The sequence below is a fragment of the Diabrotica undecimpunctata genome, chromosome 3 (genome assembly GCF_040954645.1).
Source record: "Diabrotica undecimpunctata isolate CICGRU chromosome 3, icDiaUnde3, whole genome shotgun sequence".
NCBI lineage: Eukaryota > Metazoa > Arthropoda > Insecta > Coleoptera > Chrysomelidae > Diabrotica > Diabrotica undecimpunctata.
The window spans coordinates 42822436-42848170 of NC_092805.1; the positions used below are offsets into that span (position 1 = coordinate 42822436).

At 32.3% G+C, this 25735-nt stretch overlaps 1 protein-coding gene across 2 annotated transcripts in view; it reads right to left on the bottom strand.

Annotated features, from left to right (window-relative positions):
• LOC140436736 (hydrocephalus-inducing protein homolog) overlaps positions 1-25735 on the bottom strand; it is a 371509-nt gene that overhangs the window by 31897 nt on the left and 313877 nt on the right. For both annotated transcript variants that reach the window (XM_072525797.1, XM_072525796.1), the window contains 5 exons: positions 23200-23616; positions 13940-14053; positions 9346-9496; positions 5972-6141; positions 2203-2332 (listed from right to left, as the gene is read on the bottom strand). In XM_072525797.1, coding sequence (XP_072381898.1) covers positions 2203-2332; positions 5972-6141; positions 9346-9496; positions 13940-14053; positions 23200-23616 — 982 coding nt within the window. The remainder of the gene's footprint in view (positions 1-2202; positions 2333-5971; positions 6142-9345; positions 9497-13939; positions 14054-23199; positions 23617-25735) is intronic.

Here is a 25735-nt window from a genome sequence, read left to right on the forward strand (position 1 = left end):
CATTACACCTTTGGAAAATATGTCTATTCCTGACTCTTTTACCATAACTCTTGATAATACTTCCTACCGGGTATTTCTCTTCATAGACGAATTCAGTTGCTCTAAATGTTAAACCATTGGTCATCAAGAATCAGAATGCGCTCACATTTTAAACCAAACTAATTCAACTACCCTTTTAGATTCAACTCAAACCACATCCTCGTTATCTAAACCTCATGAACCTAATGATACCCCTTCAACTCCCCCCTCAGATTCAACTCAAACAACATCGTCATTATCTAAACCTAATGAACCTAATGATAAAATATATCAATCTACGGAAACCGACCTCATCCAAAACATATCTAAAAATAATCCAAACACTTCGTCTTCTTCTTCCAAAACAACATCACCAGCTATAAATAACACTGAAAATACTACGGAAATCGACCTCATCCAAAACATGTCTAAAAATAATCCAAACGCTTCGTCCTCTTCTTCCAAAACAACAGCACCAGCTGTAAATAACACTGAAAATACTACGACACAAGAAACACCAATAACCTTAAATAATGCAGTCAATTCTAAACAGATAAAAAGACATAATATATCATCTCCTGAAATTAACGAAGAAAACCCAAAAACCGACTCTTCCGTTTTTAATACCCCTAAACAATATAAACCAAAAAAGAAACTCAAAACCTCTTCCAAAACCCCCCGCGAAGATGTCATTCACTCCCTAGAATCCATCAAAGACAAAATCGAAAATAGATCACCTCCATTTATACTAAATTTCAATAAAATATGTGATTTTATGGAAAATGTTTTAAACTCTCATAACCCTGAATTAACTTTTAAAGATTACTCCAATGAACCAGAGGAACTAATTCAGATCCTTAATTTTATTTATTGTTACACACAAAATTCTAGGTTAAGAAATAATATCACCCGACTAGAGAAAAAAATTAACCCTAACCCTTCTTCAGCTGACGAAACTGACGAATCATGCCTAGTTGAGGGATAATCAAGGGATGATTTTCATTAAACACTTGTACTCCGAAGTGATATCTCATTATCCTAATTATCTCCAAATTTTCAGTGATGCCTCTAAAGCTCATGACGGACACGCTGCAACATACTACTGTAAATACACTACTCACACTATATCCATACCTACAAACTGCTGCATCCTCACAGGCGGGACCACCTTGGAAGCCTTAATTTTCTTCAAAACGCGTAGTGAGAATAAATGTATATAAACAAATATACCCTACAAATCCAATATTTTAGGCTATAAAAAATGAGATAAATATAATTCAATCAACTCGAAAAGAAGTAGCATTTATCTGGGTACCGTCGCATGTAGGAATAGCTGAAAATGGACAATCTAGCAAACACAAGTCGCATAAACTCACAATACACAACCAAATCAAGAAATTACCCATACTTCGATCTTAAAAACCTAATTAAAGACCACTGTATGAACATATGGCAAGACTACTGGAAAGATTCAGGAACCAAACTATATGAGATTTATCCCCTTGTGAAGACCATCTCGAATAATCCATCCAAGAGGAGGGGCCAAGTAATAACTAACCGACTAAGAATTGGACACACTGCACTGATCCATAAATTTCTAATCAACAAAGAATCTTCTCCAGCCTGCAGAAACTCTTCTCTCCCATTGACGGTGAAGCATATTCTGATTGACTGCCAGTACCACGAAGAAACAAGAAGAAAATATGGAATCTCAGATGACATCAAAACCACTTTAACCATAAACGCTGACCATGTAATAAATTATTTAAAAGATTTTCGTTTATATACATTTATTTAATGTAAATAAAATGAACTCTTGTGTACGTTACTCCACTAATAATCCTGCGTGGTTGATGTGGATTATATGTTTTTTCTAAATAAAAAAAAGCTTTTTCCATAAAAATATATACTCACTTTAACTAGAAAGTCACAGGTTTCACGCTAGTGTTTACTGACTAAAGCGACGTTGTCAACCGTTTGTTAAGCTTCTTAGAATTCATGGAAAATTAAAATATTCAGAATCATTCGCAATTATCAATTTCACCCCTTTGTATCAATTTCACCCCATTTTACGCTAATCCCATCTTATCTTACTAATCCTACTGAGTAAATTGTCTTAGGACCATACTTCATTTAGTAACAGGTTACAATTAGCAATCATTGTAAGTGTTAAATATTTCTTACCTTCCTAATTATCTGACCCACGCTGTCACATTTAAAAGTAAACATAATTTGCAATTTACTATTCGCCGCCAAATAGCCTTCTGTAGGAATGATTTTAAAATGTGTCAATTCTTCATGAGTCCATCTAAACCTTAAATTTAAAACACAATATGTATCTACATAGGTTAAAAAAGGAGATTGCGTCAGACGGATATTTCTAAGGATATTACTAAAACTATTATATTTTATTCAGATAGGTATATAGTACAATTTAGTACATATTTAGTATAGTACTTTTTATCATATTTTTCAGTTCAAAGTGGATCAACTAACATTTCACGGTATACCAAGAGATGGCGCAAGTTGTACAGTATGATATTTTAGACATTCTCACTCTTGTCTTGTGTGTTTGTATCACTCTTGTCTATACTTTGTCTCAAAGTGACTAGTCTGTACAGGGTAAGATATACAATGCTAACCTTATGGGAATTTCGCCATGACGTTGCCAGTTTTATGCAGTGAGCGATGGCGTTCTCTATTGTCTATCTTTCAAAATTAACGAAATAAACCAGGAGTTCTCAACAAGTCCTCACGTACAATTTTATGTAATTTACAAATATCGTTTGCTAATAACTTTACATAATACTATACATTATTTGTTTCTAATAGTAACTCATCAACTTTTATCTTTTATTAGTAGCAGTAGTATAATAAAATGTGCATTAAATAAACATTTGTTTTAAAGTTTAAAATAATTCCGATAATTTCTATTAACTGCCAAATTTAAAATGTTATTTTAAAATGTTAAATTATGTCCCTGCGGTGCTAATTACTGCCATAATGTGTAAGGAATTTGTAATTTTGGTTGATATCAACTTTCTTCTAAGTTATTCAGTAATTAAGAAGCAATTAGAGTAATTCTTGTACAGAATATGTTTAAAAGCTTGATACATCCAGGGCCTTAATTAGTCTTTATTAGTTCTTCGGAGCGCGTAAACATATTCGAGTTACAATTATTTGTATCTTGGATGTACTGTTACTGTTTTGTTATTGTTATTATTTGTTGGTAGCTGTTGTTGTGATTTGCTGTTGGCAATTATTGTTATTTTCTGTTGTTGGCTATTGTTATATTTGACGCCGAATTTTTACCGCAAAATGGAGGAAATTGTTCAATGGAAACGTGGAAAAGCTCTGAAACTTTCAGAGAAGCAGATACTAATGAATATTATTAATTATCATCTTAATCAGGATAACAACGATTCTGTATCAAGTGTAATTAGGAAAGTGCCAGAAATGAGTGGTATTTTCGAAAAGACTCTGTTTCGCATACGACAGGAATATCACCTGCTGGATTACAATCTCCAAAGAGCAAGCCCAAGAAGCGAAAGGTTGGTAATTCTCGTGACGACAAGTACGATGAAGGTGTCAGGGGCCAAATTCGTAGAATAGTTCATCAATTTTTTCGTGACAACATACCACCAATAATATACACCATATTAGCTGTTGTAAATGTCGAAGAAACTTTGCCCAAATTTTCACGGGCCACCCTACATCGTTTGCTGAGTAATACGGATTTTGTGTTTATAAAATGTGGCAGAAATTCAATTTTGATTGAAAAACCAGAAATCATCTCGTAAATCAGAAAGATACAACAAAGTGTATTTGGATGAATCATGGGTAAATATCGGGCACAGTTGAAAAAAGAATGGGTTGATAAAATAATTACATCTCATCGCGATACTTTTGTTCGTGGTCTGACAACAGGATTAAAAGCTCCAACAGCTCGTGGTATACGGTTCGTTTTATTGCACGCAGGATCTACCAGTGGATTTGTTGATGGAGCAGAGTTCACGTTTTTGGCAAAGAAAAATACTCAGGACTACCACGACGAAATGGACGGACCGACCTTCGAAGATTGGTTCAAAAATAACTTAATGCTAAATTTGCCAGAAAAAACTGTTGTGGTAATGGACAATGCCTCCTATCACAGCAGAAAGTCAGAACAAATTCCCAACAGTTCAACACTAAAAAAAGATATTCAAGAATGGCTTCTGTCAAAGGACCTATTTTTTGAAGAAGACTACCTAAAATGCGAGTTACTTGATGTAGTCAAGGCCTTCAAAGCAAAATATGACAGGTACACAATAGAAGATATTGCCAGAAAGCACAATGTGAAGATTCTGAGGCTCGCACTCTATCACTGTGAACTCAATCCCATCGAAATGGTTTGGAATGAAGTGAACGTGAACGGTATCTAGCTGGACGCAACGCGAATTTTAAAGAAGCTGAAATTCGAAATTTAATTACAGCAGCGTACCAGGTCATTACGCCAGAGAAATGAAAAAAATACATAAACCAAGTAATAGCAACAGAAAAAAAATGTGGGAAATTGACAATTTGTTGGATGATATCGAACCAATTATTATAAATATAAATAACGGATATAGTGATGACAGTGACGATAATAATGATGATGATGATAGTGAAGCAGAAACTAAATGTGACAGTGACAATATAATTAATAAATAAAATGTTTCTTTATATTTTATTTTATTTTATTCGATTTTATTTAAATCTATAAACAAATGGTTTGTATCGCTAGCACATACTGTAGAATTAAAAACAAACTGCTTGTGTGACATAAATAAAAGGCATTTCTTAATTTCTATTTTATTTTAATTTAACCCAAGTATGTTGTAGCAAATATTATTTATGTTTGAGAACCACTGACAGAAGGAAGCCAGACAGGGTCGTTAGTGGGCATTAGTACTTAAGCTACCCTCAACACAAAAGATGGATTAGGCTAAGTAGTAAGAAGTGACGTTTATTTTAATGCAAGTTTGCAAAGAAGTATGGCATCGATGTTGTGCATTTACCCTGTACAGACTAGTCACTTTGAGATAATCTATAGCGTTCATTGGTTTTTACAATACTATCAGCCTTTTATACGGTTTATGTTTGTGCAATGTTGTGTAACGGTGAATAAATTATTGTATTTTATATTAATAGTGATTGTAAATATCTCGGCTCAAAATTTAAATAAGGATTCTAAATTTTTTAAGATTATAACTTTAAAATGAAGAAAGAAGGCTCGTTTTATAAGCGATGTTGCAAACAGTATAGGTTAATTTTTAATTTTAAGACAATTTATTACTTGCATTAACTAATAGAGAATATTTTTGTTATATATTGGAAATGCCGTTGTCGGATACATCTAGTACTCGTAAACCCAGCGAATTTGAAACAGATTCTGACTCTAAGTTCCATCTACCATCTGATGATGAGTATTCTAGGAAAGCTTCAAAGAAGATGGACTTGTGAAACCTGGATCAAGTAGGGGTAAAAAACGTAAGAAAAATATGTCAGTTTGAAAAAGATCTAAGTCTAAGTGGGAAACAAATTCAGAAAAATCATATTTCAATTCTAGTGGTAGAATTATGTTTCAATTTTTTCACGGAGTTTTTAGCTGTCCACTAAAGAGTCATTTGTTGTTATCTCTTAAAGAAAGAAAAAATATTCTCCAAATTTTCTACAACTTATCTAATTTTAATTTACAGACTGCTTACGTTATTATACAAGTAAATGTTGTTAATAAAGGACGACATACAACAGCTCAAAATTTATATGTACCATTTTTCACTTAGATGTTTTAAAGATAGTGCGTAAGAAAAATATATAAGTATACTATAAATATAGTTGCTTTCTTATACAATACTGTGAAATTATCCACAAAAATTTTGCAGGAAGTATAACAAAAAACATAAAAACATAAAAATATAAAAACAAGTACTTAATTCCAAAGTCTCCAGTATTTCTTAACAATAAAGTGTTCGTTCTTTCATGTCCAACCAAAACGTTGCAAAACGTTAGTAGGTTTTGATCCAATGAAAATTCGGGTACTACACATCTTCCCTTTATTGAACTCAATAGCCCAATATAATCAAATATTTTGTAGTATATCTAAAAGAGAAACAAAATTAGTTAATGATATTAAAGTATAGAGTGAGCGTCCAAAGTTTTTGATTCGTCCAACAGTTTATTTTATTTCTTTTAGATTGGTCGAGCAGTCAGAGATTTGATCTTTAAAAACGAGATGAACAAGTTGAATTTTACTACTTTTACTTTAGTTGAACTAGAAAATGCAAAAAAGTGCTACTCCTACCGCTGGACTTCCTCCTAAAACCTACTTGTAGGAGAAGAAAAACGGAAAACATTGATTTACCAAGAATCTGTACGTCGTAGAAAAAAATGTTTCGAATGATAAATGTAGCGTATACAACAATAGTTGTATACGCGTATCATCCCAGATAACGCGGTTCATCTTACAGTGCCAGTTCTGCTTACCAAAAATGCCCGACGTATCACTTTGATTCGTTTTCCACGGCTTTATAAGTTCTAGCAAGCCGACGATCTCACCCATTTAAAGTTTGAGAATAGGTTGAGGTCGTTTTGACCCCAATTCCTCTAATTATTCACTTTACCGGATGAAACTCGTACAGAACGAGCGCCAGCTATCCTGAGGACCAGCTACTAGATGGTTCGATTAGTCTTTCGCCCCTATACCCAGTCTCGATGATCGATTTGTACGTCAGAAGCGCTACGGACCTCCATTAGGGTTTCTCCTGACTTCGTCCTGACCATGCATAGTTCACCATCTTTTAGGTCCCAGCGTGTACGCTCTTGATGCGCCTCTTCTCGCAATGAGAATAAGACACTCTGGGAGTGCGAAACGGTAACTTTTAAGGGCAAACCGCTTATCCTCCCTCGGTCTACGCAAGGTAAACCTTTACTTTCATTACGCGTTTAGGTTTAGTTATATTTCAATAACTCGCCCACATGCTAGATTCCTTGGTCCGTGTTTCAAGACGGGTCGTAAAAAGACCCAAATCTAGAGCGTTGCTGATCAGCGTTTCATACGAGGTCTGTTCGAGAACACCTTAACCAACAGTCGTTCTGGGACAGAATCAGCACCAGTTTCGATCGCCGTCAAACACAGAACGTGTTTGCTACTGGCCGAACGTTAACTAAAGTAGCGGCCACGCGTCATTAGTATACCGTCGAGTAGGTCTGTCGAAACACCAAGGGTCCTTATAATTAAAAATTACGTGGGCTCCACCTCGAATCTTAGGGTAGGTTCATAACGGAGACCATCGCATCGTATCCTCGCCTAGAGCATAGCACTGACAGTGAACGCTCGTTTTTAAAATAGTGCATTTATTTTACCTGACGATCGATAATAGGGTACGATTCTATGGTCGGAGCGAGAGTCGGTGTCTCGTTGTGAGCGCCCACTTAGACAGACATCCAACGGATGGCGACGTCCTACTAGAGGAAAAGTGCACGCGTTCGACATCGACAGTAAGAATATAAGACGACGCCGAAATGCTATAACGTAGAATGAACCGTTTTCTCAGAAACAATGCTTAAAGCGAATGTCAGTTACGCGCGCGAAATCAATTTTTTAAATTGAATTTGTATCAGCTCGACGGTAAAAATTCGATATCGCATGATCAGAGTCTCCTATTGACAAAAATTAAAATGTGTTTTAAGACTTAAGAGTGCAACTTTCATATGTAATTTTTGCATTTTGTTGCAAATGAAGTCACTGAAGGTCGCTGTAGACTTTTTATTTATAGAGCCTAATCTTTAACACCTATAACACAGAATAAGTAACAATCAGAATGCCCACTCTCAGATGCCGCCTTTGAAGTTTGTCAGCACGCGATCGCCATATTTTAAACGGAAACATAGACTCCAATTGAGAAATTTGTGACAAGCTACGACAGAACTGTAATTGAAATTTTTAGAGATTAATAATTTAGTACATTTGAAATAATTTAATCTATTCTTCAACTAAAAGTACGAATAAAATAGTGCATATTATGTCTATAGTGGCCGTAAATAAATTAAACCGGGTTAATTTTTCTATGCACACCAGATAAAATGTCACTGAACAGCACTGGTTCCGTTTAAAACATGGCTGATTCCGACTGAGCGAACAAGATGCGCGCACTTATTTTTGCTAAATTAAAGCAGTTTTAAATAATTTGTAATATGAAAGTTTAAATTCAGCGTTTTTAGGCATATTTTAAATGCCTCATATTTATCGCCAAAACTCAAAATTAAAATTTTGTGCTATAAGTTTTGAAGATTAAGCATTAAAATGGAAATTCCATAGTGACTGGTCAATGGACGTAATAAATTTTATTGATTTCATGAGAATCGTAAAAAATGGAAAAAATTGCACAACGTTTATTTATTTAATTGCTTTATATACTGACTTCATTTGCAGCAAAATTAATTCTTACCGTTGAGTTGATAAAAATTTTAATTTAAAAAATTAATTTCGCGCGCGTAACTGACATTCAAAAACGTCGGTCGCTTCAAGCGTTATTTCTGAGAGACCACTGGTTTAAATCGATGTTTTCTGTTTTCCTCCTACGGAGGGGGGGGACGGTGCTTTAGTAAAAAGCCCAGGGGTAGGAGTAGCAAATTTAGCAAATCCTTTTGCATTTTTTTTGGGGTTTTAAAACTGACATTCTTAGCAAAATTCAGCTTGTTATGATTTTTAGAGGTCCAGTGACATTTTCGTCTCTAACAACTGGAGTATGGGCGATTCTACAAAACTACCTTAAGTACGCGTTTAAAATTGCTTCACACCCTCGACATATTTTCTGAAGCATGAAACAATTCTGTGTAACTAAATGTACCTGTTCATAGATTTGATGATATTTTAGCGACTTTTTAGAAAGGATCATAAAAAAAAATAATATTTCATTTAAAATTTATTTCAAGATATTTTTATCGACAACCACACAATTATAAGTTACCCCGAAACATCTAAAAACCTTGGTTGAAATATTGCTCATCATCATATTTTTAATTTCGATAAACTGTAATCTCACGACTAGTAAGTAAGACTAGATAATTTTTATATTGATTTGTTCACAGATGTCTTGAAAAAGAATTAAAATAAATTCGAAAGCCTGACAGTAAGTCAAAGAGTTTTCTTTGTCTGGTGGGCCAAATAGACTGACTGCATCTTCAAGAATCACCACTTGATATTTAAATCAATAGTCAATAATACCACTATGTTATATATGTATATTATGTGTGTGTGTGTGTGTAAAATGAATACTAAGTTAATATTTCATTAAGTATTACCTTGGTTGAATAATTCTCTTTTCGGTCAACTGGTTTAAATTCTACAATAAATTCGTATTTCTTATTAGAATCTATCCTGACCGGTTTTGAAGGATAAATATGAAAATTTTCGCATTCATTCGAAGGTATAGGTTTAGGAATTACAGCTAAGCTAAAATAAAAAATACTAAAATAAGTAAATACGTGAATAAAAGGTTAGGTAGTGTAACAAGAAGACGTGGCTAGCGAGATTTTCATAATAGCGACGATACAGATGGACTATTTTAGAAAATTTTGGACTGTATTTGAATATATAAAAGCCGCGCTGATAAGATTTTTTAGTTGATAAGATATCGTACTGTAAGCTTATAAATAAATATATTCGCGTAAATTAGGATTACTCGTTTTATTGTTAAACCCATTACAGTGGTGTTACGGTGACTACGGTAAAAGTTAGCAGTGACTTTTGAAGTTTTAAACTTTTGAAAAGTATTGTTCATCGGGAACTTCCACGTAGTTTGGTAGTGAGTGATCTTTGTAAGAAAGAACATTTAAAAACTACGTGTGTACCTGACCAAAGGTACGGCTTGCAGAACCATCAGTAAAACAGTTACGTGAACAACTAGAAGAACGAAATGCAGTGGGTCCAAGAAGATCCTTCAAGAACGGCTGAAGGATCTTCTCAACAAGAATGAATATGATCCAGATACATTTCATTTTCAATCAACAGAAGAAGCTTTTAACGAAGATTGAAGAAACTTCTAGAAAAAATGATGAATGATTCGAAAATGTTTCCAGAAGATTGGACGAGAAATTTAAAAATGTTTCTCAAATTATCGAAGAAACTTCTAGAAAAATGATGAGGAATTTAAAAATGTTTCTCTAATGTTTTGGGAAACTTCTAGAAAAAATTATGATAAATTCGAGAATGTTTCCAAAAGATTCTATGAAACGTCTCAAATTATTAAAGAAGCAGCTAGACAAAACGACGAGAAATTCGACAATGTTTCTAGAAGGTTCGATGAGACTTCTCAAATGATTAAAGAAGTATGTGGCCAGAACAATGAGAAATTTGAAAAAGTTTCTAGAGCATTGGATAAGGTAGAAGAGAAGATCAAATAGTTAGAGAGCATGATAACCAATACGAAATCGATACCACCAGTTAATGCAGTAGTATAAGATCCTGTAGTGAAATAAAAATTACCGAGAGACGAAACAAAACATCACATGAGATTCAAATTACCACCATTTGATAGAAAGTCTTCTTGGTCCATGTACCTTAGACAATTTGAAGCTATTACGACAGCCAATCATTGGACAGAATAAGAAAACGCTGTTTCCTTGACTGCTGGTTAGCAGTCAAGGAAAGCAGCAGTATTTAGATACAATATTTTAGGACTATTTGTCTATAAGGAGAATTTAAATTAAGAAAAGTTTTTGAATTTAATAAAAAAAGAGATTGTACAGCGACTTGCAGAAGTAACTAAAGATGAAGAAGAAATATTGATTTTACTTTGACACACAAAGAATGGTCAGAAAAACAAACAAGGAAGATAATTTGGAGTAGTAATAGTAATAGTCTTAATCTTTGGAAGTAATCGAATGAAGTTTGTTCGCCCCCCACTGGGAAAAGACATTTTGCCCAGTGTACTACGATCACTATGAAGCGCCTTGTCATGGTATGGGCTTGTATGACCACTAACGGAGTTAACCGTTTGGCATACATAAAGGGGAATATTAATGCAAAAAATATCAGGAACAAATACTGCATGCCAAACTTCTGACAAATATCAGAGATTTGTTTGAAGGAGATGCTCAAAAGTGCATTTTCCAGCGGAATAGAGAGCCTTGTCATACGGCCAAGACTTTCATGACATGGTTAAGAAACCATGACATTACTGTCTTGCCTTGACCTAAAAATAGTCCCGATCTAAATCCAATAGAAAATTTATGGTCAATGCTAAAGTGTTTATATCACGCCGAAACCCAAGTAAGAAAAAAGAACTCATAAAAGCCATTATTCAAAACTGGTTTGGAGTTATAATACCAGAAGATTTGGCTCCTCTCGTGGATGCTATGACTTTCAGAATCGAATCTGTGATAAAAAATTTAGATTATACCACCAATTATTAATTTTCTTCATATTAACCATTGTGCATTTTTTTAAATACTAATCTAATTAAAAAACTGACGTTTAAAAAAGATCCTGTAATAAAACTAAGATTTTTGTAAAGTTTCTAGAATTTTGGCTACCACAAATTGGTCATATTGCTTCTGTCACCTTGTACACATATTTTATTATATTTATTTTCCTTTGTTGCGGGCTATGCCGATACCTACTAACTTTATATATATATATATATATATATATATATATATATATATATATATATATATATATATATATATATATATATATATATATATATATGAATAGAAAATTGGTTGATAACAGCTTTGTTTGACTCAAATTTAAATTCCAAGAAAAGAAATAATTGGGTAAATAGCTGATAGACAAAGTATCCTCTTTTTATAATATCCAATATATTTCGTCTATTTTCATAGGCATCATCAAAGAAAACTACAATGATGATTATTAGGTATCTCTTACATATGATGAATTAGTTTTTTTTATACTTACTAAGTGAGGATGTGTGTCAAGATGTTAGAATTGAAGCAGTTATACAAACAATAAATAAAAACTAAAACTAAGGCACAGAAATTACACATTTTTGCCATCTACAATTTAAATTAAAGTATATAATGTTAAACTAAATATTTTTTTTATATCTGACAGATTTATGATTAAGGTTAGACATTGATTTGATGTACAATTTTGTTTTATATAAATAGGCAGTTAGTAAAATTTTTTTTTTGATCATGATCATATTTTTGATCAGTCATACAGTTTAAGTAATTTATTAATAAACAAAATTTTTAATAAATCAAGCGACAGATCTTAGGCAAACCTGTTAACTTTGGTTCTTCTATTCTTGTCCTAGGATATTAAATAGGAGTATATTTCACTCAAATGTTTAATATATCTGATTTTTTGTTGATACAATTATCACACTCTGCTATGAAAGCCATCTCTAGATAGATTCTCTTATAGTCTCTATAGTTACTTCCAATACCTTAGATTTTAAAGGAATTTACTATAATCCATAGTGATTATTGTGATACACATTTGTGGAAAGAGTGCATCTTTCTGGGTATAATCTACAGTCACTTTTGTGGGAGGTAATCTGATTTTTTATGGATCTTGAACTTTGTCCTATATATTCTTTATAACAATCTGTATAAGAGATACTTTAGATTACATTTATTATTAATTATTTAGAATGTCTATCCTTTTGAGAACACTTTATTTATGGTTAGAACTGTGTTATTTAAAATTTTTACATCCGTAACATTTTTAAATATTCTGGTTAAAGCTGGAGTGACTTCTTTGATGTAAGGTAATTAAGAAAATTTTTGTTGTCCTTGGGATGTAGTGTGTTGATTTATGTTATTGTCTTTTTGAATTGTTAATAGATCAATAGATTCGGTGTTAAATAGGATTTTTTTTGATCAGTGTATGTGGATAAGAATTGTCAATAAAAAGTTTGTAAAGAATGTTAAGATTTTCCGAGGTATCTTCCCGAGCTCATTGGTTTCCTATACCAATCAACGACTATTCTATTATCTGTAGATCTAATGAAACATGTATCCAAAATGGAACAGAATATTCATCATGTTCCATTTCAACAGTAAATTTTATATAAAAATCTTAACTGTTAAACGTGAATATTAATTCATCCACTCCATGTTTAGGCAATGCCAATATGATATCATCTACATACTTTTTAATGAAAGGGACTTTAAAAGATAGAGTTGGTAGTACTATATCTAGCAAACCATCCATGATATGATATATGTGGCAAGGATATGACTTATTTTTGCTCCCCTTAGTGTTTCAAAAGTTTGTTTATATATTTGGTTATCAAAAGTGAAATGTCTAAAAAAAAAGGTCATCATATCAAAGAATTTGTCTTTAGTAATTTTGCAATGTTTGGTAATATCAGACCAGTTTTTGTTTATAGATCTTAGACAAAATTTTAAATATATATTGCTAAAAAGTAATACCACATCTAAACTAGACAATACATAGTTTTAAGGTCGAGAGATACCATTGAAACGTTTACTGACTTCAAAAAAATCTTTAATATAATATGGGTTATCAATATCATAAAATATGCTTTAGTAAGAATATCAGTTATAATCATTGCTTTATCTTCGGTAGGTGCTCCAACCGAGGCAACAATAGGACAAACTGACAGTGTTGGTGTGTGAATTTTAGGAAGTGAGTAAAACTTGAAAATAGTCGAAATATACTGGGTATTGTAAAAAGAGAGTATACTTTGTCTGTCAGCTGTTCACCCAATTATTTCCCTCCTTTGAATTTATATATATATATATATATATATATATATATATATATATATATATATATATATATATATATATATAAACAAGCTTCACTATCTTTTTAGAACTTTACGCAGGTATTATCATTCTTGAAAATAGTCATACTTAGCAGAACTTATTGGTATTTATCAAAAAAACTCATACTAACTTATCATTAGGAGCCCTGTCATCTTTTTTAGTCGATTTGTTTCCTTTTTTGTTGATGTCTTTTTTACTTTTGTCTTTTACAGAAAGCGTAGAAGTCGTTCCTTTTTTCCTTGCCCTGAAAAATCATCAGTTATCAAATCAATTTCTATAACAACAAATATACAATTAATAATACATACTATAAGAATATAACAAAGAGCACTAAATAAGTACCTATATTAATATAAATATATATTAAATATGTAAATATATTAATAATAAAATAGAAGTAATAAACTAATTAAAAAGTGAACTTTTTTTTGTATGGTCACATTTAGATCGGTGTTTTTGTCTCATCCCAACAAAATAAGATTTTTTTTTCGAAATATATTTTCGCTTTAAGAAATACATCATTTTATAAGATGATTCTCAGTAAAAGAATTATATTCCAATAGCATAAGTAAGCGGCATTTATGATCTGCATTATTTTGCATCAACTACTTTACGAACATTGGAATATATATGTAAAAGGGCAAAACTAAACGACAAGGGCATAAACATAAACGGAGAAAAGCTTAGCCATCTAAGGTTTGCAGATGATATTGTACTAATAGCTGATAGGATAGATGAGGCCAAAGAACTTTTAAATCAGCTCTACCTTTCCTCGCTAGAAGGGGGATTGAAAATAAATATATCTAAAACCCAGATGATGACAAATCTTGTAGTCAGCGAAGACACATGCGTAGGAACAGGATCCATAGACCAGGTAATGGCCTATAAATACCTAGGTCATGAGATTCGCACAGGAAAAGATAACCAAACCGTTGAGCTTCTCCGTCGTATAAGACTGACTTGGGCAGCCTTCGGCAAGCTGAACCATATTTTCAAATCGTCTGATATACCAATATGCCTTAAAAGAAAAACGTTTAATCAGTGTGTTTTGCCAGTGTTAACCTACGGTGCGGAAACGTTAACCATGACAAGGAGAACAGTTCAAAAGATCCGTGTGTGTCAAAGGGCGATGACGCGTGCTATGTTGGGCGTTTCACTACGAGACAAGATCTAAAATCGCCAGCTACGACAAAGAACAGGAGTGGCTGATGCAGTAGAGAGAGTAGCAACACTAAAATGGAACTGGGCAGGTCACGTGGCTCGAATGACAGATAACAGATATACAAAGCTGATACTGATATAGAAACCAAGAGATGATGCCTACCGAAGCAGAGATCGTCCACCAACACGTTGGACTGGGGATCTATAACGTTGTCATAGGAATTGGATGCAAGAGGCACAAGATCGAAAAAGATGGAAAATTATGAGGGAGATCTATGTCCAGCAGTAGATAAGCGAAAATTGAATGATGATGACTTTACGAACAACACTGCAAATAAAATACTAACAACCAATTTTTTTGTCGACGCTAAATCTGTAACAAAATTACAATGTCCACTGATTCTGACGAATGAGTCGGAAGATCTAGAAATAGAATCCAGCTCTGCCAAGAAATCATACACTCGCCTTACCAAAGACCCACTGGATACATGGCGTACAATTAATGCACGTAGGGTGAAAGGCCAGTTTCCAAAGAATATAAAAAAACTGACTAAGAGATGGAAAACATACAAAGACCGAGTTTCCAAACTGTATAACGACCAGTACCATTTTAAAAATTATTATAAATTTGATAAAAGATGGTAGGATGATGGTATGTATGAAGCCTTAGTTTTTTCAGTTTCATAAAAACTATCAAAAATACAATATAGATGAGTTAAGTCTGAAATTTGTGATTCAATTCATTCCCTTCATGTGTTATACAGGGTGAGTCATAACTATTGGGACATAGACTAAGGACAGGTTATTTGAACCAAAATATATGGTTATTGGGCCAAATATGCCTTAATAAAATGTCGCTGAGAAAAAAGATACAGGGTGTTACAGTTAATTTTTGTTTTTCGTTTTTTGCTAATAGTTTCCCTATATATTTATAAATTGCTATCACAATTGGCACAGAGGCATAATCCTAGACAAGAAATAGTATTTTATTTACAAATTCCACTATCAAATACCAAACTAATAAACAAAGTTGCAACTAACGTAAGGTTTCCGTTTTGACGATAAATCAAAACTAAACACACTTTAACTTAAAAGAACTCACAAAAACTCTAACCAAATGTTCTACATGGTCTCCTCCGATTTCTATGCCTTTTCTTATTCTTTTTATAAAGGATTTTCGGACGTTAAAAAAAATATTATTCTGTCCCCTTATAAGATTAGCTGTATTTTGAATGTATCTCCAAAGTTCGTCTCGTGTATTAATTTCATTGGCATGAACTAAGGACTTCTGATGTCCCCAAAAATAAAAATCTAGCGGGTTGTACTCAGGACTTCTTGGTGGCCATTGAAAATGACTGCCTCTGCCAATCCATCGTTGAGGAAATACGTCATTAAGATGATTTCTAACAGCCAATGAAAAATGAGGTGGCGCTCCATCCTACATAAACCACATTTTTCTTCTTACATCCAGTGACAGATCATCTAAAATATCACTAAGAGTATTTTCCAAAAAGAATAAATAAGAATCTCCATTTAAATTCGGAGGAAATACATAAGGCCCTAGTAGTTGGTCGCCTATAATGCCACACCAAATATTCAATTTAAACTCATGCTGAAAATGTCTAGCTTTAATAGCATACGGGTTTTCTTCTTCCCAATAATGACGATTTCACTAATTAAAAACCCCTCGTCTGGTAAAAGTTGCTTCGTCGGTGAACATAATATTCTTAATAAAGTGTCTGTCATTGTGATGTTTATTCAGAATACGTTGGCAAAACTGTAACCGTCGTGGAAGATCTGTTGGAAGTAAATTTTGAACAGGAGTGAAGTGATAAGGATGGAGGTTCTCTTTTTTTAGAATTCTAACGATAGACGACTGACTTACTCCTGTTGCTACTGATAGATGTCGTGAACTTATTTTAGGATTTTTATCTACTCGAACCAAAAGTTCATCTTCTAGATTAGGTGTGATTTGTTTCGGTCGACCACCCCGATTTTTAGTGTAAAATGACCCAGTTTCACCTAAACTACGACATAATCTTGCAAAAGCTTTGTGATTTGGTTGCCTTCTGTTTGCGTATAACATTCCATACCTTCTGGCTGCCGAGCGACCGCAAACATTTTCTTCGCAAATCATATCTCGCATTTCTTCATTAGTAAAATGATTGTGACGAGGCATTTCAATCAAAAAAAGTAATGATTACTTTTAAAAAATGCAACATTACACTACACTGTCACATCAAAAATAATTTACCCTGAACAAATGACATTTACCAACAACAATTATCTGACAGTCCAAAGCATACTTTTCATAAATGAAATAATATTTGAAATCCTTTTTTAAGACTCTAAGCAGTTCGACTGCGTTTTTATCGAAAACTGTTGAAATTATCATGTTTAAACAAGAGTACCAATTTTACGTAAAAATGATGTTTACGTCATATTTTCTAATAAAAATTACTAAAAAGTTCCATCAAAAAAGTTTAGACTCAATTTGATCATTAGAAATGATCCATGTGGCGCCCTCTATGACAAAATGTAAAATTGTAAATAAAATACTATTTCTTGCCTAAGATTATGCCTATGTGCCAATTTTGATAGCAATTTATAAATATACAGCGAAACTATTAGCAAAAAACGAAAAACAAAAATTTACTTTAACACCCTGTATCTTTTTTCGCAGCAACATTTTATTAAGGCATGTTTGACCCAATAGCCATATTTTGGTCCAAATAACCTGTCCTTAGTCTATGTCCCAATAGTTATGACTCACCCTGTATAATATGTGTGTCCCTTTAACCATGTGTTAATTGTATAAAAGACTTATCTGATTAAAGATTGCATGTAAGCAGTATAGTTAATAATGAAATACCTGTAATTATTATATAAATATTCACAACACAGTTTTTATTGTCCATTGTAATGGAGTTATGGTTTTGATTTGCTATTTTTAAGGAAATTATAAAAATATCCAATTTATTTATTTTTAGAATTAATATTTTCATAAAATTAACATATTAAATTTAACCCCTTAAGAAACTATCCCGAGATAATTCGTCTTGCACTTGTTGTATCTAAAATAAGCTATCTGGGAATTTAAGCGATTTATTTCGTTCTTTCGAGTTAGGCTTTCGGAATTTGAACGAATTTAGACGGAGTCCTGGTTCTGTAATATTAGACAATGAACATATCGACAGATCGAAAGGTCGAGGATTTGTTTCATATAGCTGCCGACCGAGAAACATTTCATCAGCTTGCGTCTATGCATCTAGAATTTCGAATGGGTTTAATAACGCAACTGATTGAGGTTTTCTACAAAGATAGAGGTGTGTCACTTCCAAATTCACCAGTTACCGGTCGACATTTCCCAGAAGTTGTTCCTTTCACAGGAAAAAAAAGCTAGTGCAACTAGACTATTTTGAAAAAAGCAATAAGAGAACAACAAATTCTTGAAAGGTTACTTCTTAATTTTTGCTAATTCAATAAAATATTTAGAAATTTCGTTTTTCCGTTTATCAGAAACATCTTGCAAGTTACAGATATTTTTTTTTAAATTCATACTATTTGACCGGACTTGGATATCATTTCTTTTATTCTCAAACATTTGACCGAAAATGACTTATAACGAACTACATTTAATATATATATATATATATATATATATATATATATATATATATATATATATATAAATATATATATATATATATATAAATATATATATATATATATATATATATATATATATATATATATATATATATATATACAGTGTAGGTAAAAGTTTATGGTCTGTATGGTAAAATTTAACAGCATATCTAACCCAGATATAAAATCATATTTTAAGCGAATAGACAAAGACAACAATCATATTTCCCCTTGGTCTCCCCTCCACATTTCTTATTTACACCCATTGGCCATTAATGAGACGATTAGTTCCGATCAAAGATATTTTACATATCTCTGCTTCCGATCCTAATATACCCATGAAACTAGAGGTGGGTCGTTGACATTTTTATCGGAACCGTTTTTCGTAAACTGTAACTAGTTGATTGTTTACCAGTAGTCTCAAATAAGCGAGTACACAAACAAACATATTGGCTATTATATTGAAAGAAACTAACGAAGGCTATATTTATTATAACTTGAAAAATAAATTAAACAATACAAATAGTACTATCATTTACATTACACATTATTAAATCGCGAATCGTCTAAATTGACATTTTAAAAACATAAGTTTTTCCACTTTTCTTGTTAACCGTGTTCTTCTTTTATTTAAAATTAAATTAGGTTTTGAACATGTGTTCACAAGGAACAGATTTTGTTATAATATTACAATATTTTATGAATATAGTGGTTAAGTTAGGATATACATGGCGATGGTTTTTTCGCCACTGTAATGGACAGTTCCAATCTCCGTTTGAAATTTTTTGTGGGTAATATCATCAGACAAATACATGTCGACTTCTTTTATATCTCTCGATATAGGTGTATTTTTGGATGGGTCATGTCCAATTAATTCATCAAAAATACACCATGGACTTAAGTCATCTTTATCAGTTTCTTTTTCTTTTCTTGTTTCATTTCTTGTACTGTTGATTTTCACTAGTACAATCTTCTTTTTCTTTTTTTATAGAAATAACCAGCTTCTTAACTCTTTTCTTTGTTTTTTATAATTAGGTATTCTTATTAATGAATGAGTTTCGATTGATCTGCATTTTCGATTTCAAATCTTTATTAATAGTTCGTTAAAGGATTTATTTATTGTAAATATTCAATTAAGAATTATTTTTCTTAGTCAAAATTATTGACCTAGTATAAGAATAATAATTTTATTTTCAAAAAATGCACATTTGTAGAAGATGCAGCTTTTTTGGTCCACTTTCTGAATATTGCAATGATTGAAACTTCTCCTGACGCATTTCTGTCCGTTTCGACTACTTCTACTACAAGTACTGACATACTGCCACCGCCACTCAAGCGTTTAGTTTAGAACAAAAGAAACAAATAGATATGGATTTACTAAACCTATGCAAAGACTCGTTTCATCCGTTTTTCATAGTTGAAGAACGAGCTTTTAAAAAGTTTGCAGGGTGGATTCCTGGATATAAACCGCCAACAAGAAAAACTTGTTCATTATGTCAGGTTCATTACTTCAGGAATGTTATATGAAAACTGAGTAAATTATTAGAGAAGAAGAAAGAAGTAAAAAATATCTGTATTACTACTGGCCTCTGGACATATGGAGTAACTGAGAGTTATATCGCATTAACAGGACAATATTTAACCGAAAATTTAGAATTTAAAACGGTTTTATTAGGCTGCCATTTTTCTGGAAACTATAATTAAGAAAACATCGCTTTTGAAATTAGTGAAAATATTATCAGTGGGGTCTAAAACGAAAAGTAAATTTTGCAGTAACTGATAATGCCTCAAATATGGTCAAAGCTATTAAAGATGTTTTGGAATGAAAACATTTAAATTGTTTTGCTCATACGTTAAATTTATTGGTGGAGGACGCACATGCTGTCGTGTACAAATAGATAAAATAAAAAGTCTTTTTTCGACAATTCGGCAAAAAACACATTTCAAAAAAAGTACCTTATCTTCAGAAAGGCTTTTAGGTATCAATTACAACATAACAAAGTTTCCAAACGGCCATTCCAAGACGTGGAAACTAGGTAGAACTTCACCTATTACATGTTAAAAAGAATGACCGAATTAAAAGAGGCAATCCGTTCCACATTGGTATTAGTTAATACAGACTTAGACTTAGACCAAATCTAAATAATGAAGACTGGATTATTTCTCAACTTTCCCAAATTTTACGGCCTTTTAAAGAAATAAAAATAAGTACAATGATTGGCCAAAAATTTTTGAAGGGTAGTTCAGTGATTGTTATGGTACGCTGCCTGCAAGAATCTTGCAATAAAATTTTAGCAAACGGTAACCTTACATCCATCTTCATCTTCTAACCCCTAGAAGAAGTTGGAGGGAAGTTGCCAGGAATCGACAGGAGTGGCGACTTCTTTGTGAGCAGGCCAAGATCCACAACGGATTGTCGAGCCACTTATGATGATGATAAACCTTACATTCATAGTATCCGACGTAGTACAATTACTAATATCGGGTTTAGCAAAAAGATTTAGAGGGATAGAACAGAGTGGCACATTGTCATCATGTACATTTATGGATTCACGATTTAAAGTGCAGGGATTTTCTAATAAAAATGCAGATAAAAAAACAAAAGAAAGAGTTAAGAAGCTATTTATTTCTATAAAAAAAGAAAAAGAAGATTGTACTATTGAAAATCAACCAGTACAAGAAAAACAAACCGATAAAGATGACTTAACTCCATGGTGTAATTAAATGGACATGACTCATCTAAACGTACACCTGTATCGAGGGTCCATTACAATGGTGGAAAAACCATCGTCATGTATATCCTAACTTAACCACTATATTCATAAAGTATTGTAAATGTGAACACATGTTCAAAATCTGGTTTAATTATAAAAGAATAAATAAAAGGTAATATTCTGGTAAATAAAAGAAGAATACGGTTAACAAGAAGTGAAGTAGAAAAACTTATGTTTTTAAATATCAATTTAGACGATTCGCGATTTAATAATAACGTGTAATGTAAATGTAAGTACGATTTACTATTTGTATTGTTTAGTTTATTTTTGGGTTGCCGAGATGAAAACCCTAAGAACAATAATGGGCAAGACAAGAAGAGACAGGGTGAGAAATACAAACGTTAGAGAGCAGTGCAAAATTCAAGATATTGTAAGATGGGGAAGGCATCGTAAAAGGATGTGGTACAGTGATGTAAGACGAATGGATGAGAATAGACTCCCAAAAATTGCACTAGAAAATAACCCGCCCGGTTCAAGACCTCCAGGAAGACCACCTAAAAGATGGAGGAATAGTTGGCAATCTACCTCCCAGGAAATTAACCAGAGGCAGCTTCAGAATTAAACAGATCGAAAGATCTCCAAGAAGTAGAAGAAGAGAAGAAGAGTTTATTTTTCAAGTTATAATAAATATATCCTTCAGTAGTTTCTTTCACTTCAATAAATATACACATAAACGATAATCGTCATTATGTTTGTTTATGTAGGTACTCTCTTACTTGAAACTACTGTTAAACAATCATAGTTACTTGTTTACGAAAATCGGTTTTAAGAGCTGTAGGCGCGAAATTGCAGGCCAATGCTTTTTAAATGCATTCATTTTTCGAATCCTGAGAAAACTAACAAATATTTTTGAAAAATTTAAACGCAGAATGAAAAATTACATTATTACCGAGGGCCGAAAGTCCCTTAGAATAAACAAGAAGTTTTTTTGAATGAGATATTTGAAATTCAAAATCACACTAAATTTTCTCTATTTTTCACCCCTGTAACTTATTAAAATAAACATTATAGAATTTTTCAGGCACTTTCGGCCCTCGTTAATAATGTATTCTTTCATTCTGCGTTTAAATTTTTTAAAAATATTTATTAGTTTTCTCAGGATTCGAAAAAAAAAGAATGCATTTAAAAAGCATTGACCCATCTCTACTCGTTCTCGTTACCTGTATCCCTACTTTGATTCGGAGCTTTGACCACGCGACACGAGATGTTGCCAAATAATTTTGTATGAAGTTTGTGGCGTTATATGCAGTTAATTATTTTTATTGGAAATAAGGCACAATCTGACTTTAAAATAAGTTAGTAAATAAGAAATCGTAGTTAAAATACGAATCATTAAAATACGAATATAAAACGATTTCGAAAGTGGAAATCAAAATGTTATATTACACTTATTGTTAAGTAAAATTGTGGCATATTCCCAATAAAAAACAGTAAGCTGTCATTTAAATCCATTTCGCCCAAATTTGGTTATCTTAGAACATTGTTCAAATGCTAAAAAGACAACAGGTCAAATAAAACCAATAAGTTTGGCAACGTTGAATTTCCCCTTTTTTATTATTTCCACTCATGTATTTTCGGCGATATTTAAAGGGCGGACCTAATATACCTTTCTCTTTTTAAACAGTTGTTTCTCACTCCATCTCACGTAAGGCCCATACCGACCATAAACTTTTACCTATACTGTATGTATATATATATATATATATATATATATATATATAATATATATATATATATATATATTGTATATATAATGGGGATTGTCAGACATGAAATGCTCTATACTAATATAATAATAATATCATACTCTCTCTCTGTAGGTGGTGGTACATCAGGTACTACAATTTCGGGTTTCATGGATTCGACTGGACCGATATCGATTGGTGGTAAATCTTCATCCGATAATATAATCTTGGCTTCAACTTGACATGGTGTTTTGTTAATAACGAACATGCTATATGTGCTAGTATCTCCTAGTTTTGTTTTTCCCATATCGATAAATGCATCTTGTGGTTTTAATAGTTGCATGTTAACTTTCACCCCACAGCCGGTAATCTTAACCACTTTTCGCATACAGTTTAAACTAATTGGCACTTTAAATTCGTTTGAACCTTCTGACCTTGGGTGAAAGTATATTGGAATTTTCTTTACGCAATTAGCAGCGATTTTAATTTGTTTAAAGTCTACGGTTAGATTTTCGTTTTCTGGGAAAAGATTTTCTAATCTAAAAATAAATATTTCTGTGATTAAAGAATACAAACATGGTTAAAAAGCATGGTATATTTTATTTATATTATACAGTACGTTAAGTTTTGGATTAGATATTGCACCCTACATACAGCGCTAAAAACGGCAACATCGCCCCTCCGATCTACTCAATTGTAATTCTCCGATCTCGTCCGATACCTAGACAGAAAAGGATAAAACAGAAAACCATTTAGTAACACATTAAAATGCATGGAATATATACCTCCGTCCGTCGATTTTTGTTTTCATTGAGTATGCTCGGTTCATTTCTTATAACATAAACTTGATAAAAATACACTGACCTTTATAAAGCGGGGCATTTGTATCAGTTTTTAATCGTGAGAATAATTTTTTTTTGGTTGAATTAAAAATAAAAGCGCATTTCTTTAAAAAGATAAAACAAAAAATATACTTCTCTTATTCGGTTTTTTAATTGATCCAAATTTTGTTTAAATGCCCCAAAAAACAGTCCATAGGTGTAAGATCTGGAGATCGAGTAGGCTACTTAATATCGCCTGTTTCACTGATAACTCGATTCTGGAAAGTATTGTTTAAGTACTTCCTAATTATTCGACCGTTGTGAACTGAACAGCCGCCTTGACAACCAAACATTCTCCAGATTTACATCAGGATGATTGAGAATAGCGGGAAGAACATGATTTTGTAACAAATCGAGGTATAATCTATTATTCACGTTGCTCTTAATAAAAAATTGACCTATTATGTGGTCTACTAAAATGCCAGTCCAGACGTTAACTTTTTGAGGACGTTGAGTTCGGTAAACAACACTTCTGTGCTGGTTTTCCCGCGCTCAATACCTCGTAATGGAAGGATTGTGTCTCCCTACTAACGAAACAGAAGATTCATCAGTGAATACAATGTTTTTAATAAAATTTGGTTAATCATTAGCCTTCGTTATTAGAGTTTCACAAAACTCCATTCTTCGAAAGTAGTCGTCTGGATAAAGCTCCTGCGAATATTTAAAATTCTTGTTACCATGCTTTTTCCATACTTTCGTTACAGTAACATTGCTAACATCTGCTCTCTAGTAACGCTTCTACTTAAACGTATTGAATCTACCTCGATTGTTGCACAAAATTGTGTATCCAGGTATTCTCTTTCCTCAAATTTTTCTGGTGACAATTCTAGAGCGTGACAGTTTCTGCAATTTTTTAGGCAAAAAAAATTTATTATGAATTATGAATAATATTATGAATTGACTGTACGAAAGGAATTGGTCTCACCTCAAAAACATAAAAAATAAATCTACACACTGTCCAGAATTGCCGTCATAAAACCATTTTATTATTTGATCCTTTTTTGTGGGCTTATAAACAGACATGTTGATTACAAAAAAAACTGGGTGTGGCAGTCCAGTGGGACTGCCGGTAGAAGTTATACTTCTATACACGCGTTCGCCGTTAAAAATTTATATTTTTAATTTATAGAGGAGTCAATCTGCACAATCATTACATATGTAATGCTATAGGTAAGAGAGAGCAGAAAGAGAAAAAGAATTAGTTATATAGGTATATGCTGCATCGTTTGCTGTATATAAACATTTGACCTGTAATAGGAGTATAGTAAATGAAGGATTGTATCAATATTTTAATGAAAATATATATTTTTATTTTTATATATGTATAAAAGGAGTTGAATGCAAAAAAAAAATTGTACACATACTTTACAGTAAAATTCATTGATTATTTTGTTATTAATATAAAAATTACAATACACTAAATACACTGCAACATAATTCAATATAATAATACAATATAAATTAAAATGTAATATTCATAAGTATTTAAAACTGCCAATATACATAACTTACTTTACGAAGATAAAAATAAAAAACCAACAACTCGGATTATGTTGTAAATTTTCATTTTATTTTAAAATTTATGTTTTTTGCGTATATTACATATATTTAATAATATTAACGTGAGGTTTTTAAATATTTCAAAAATAAAAAAGGAATATCATAATTGGGATTTGAACTCACAACCACCAGCGTATTAACCAAACACGTAAAGGATTTGCCAATTAGACATGACACGAACGGATTTCAAAATTGACAGTTCTCGGTAAAACAGTGA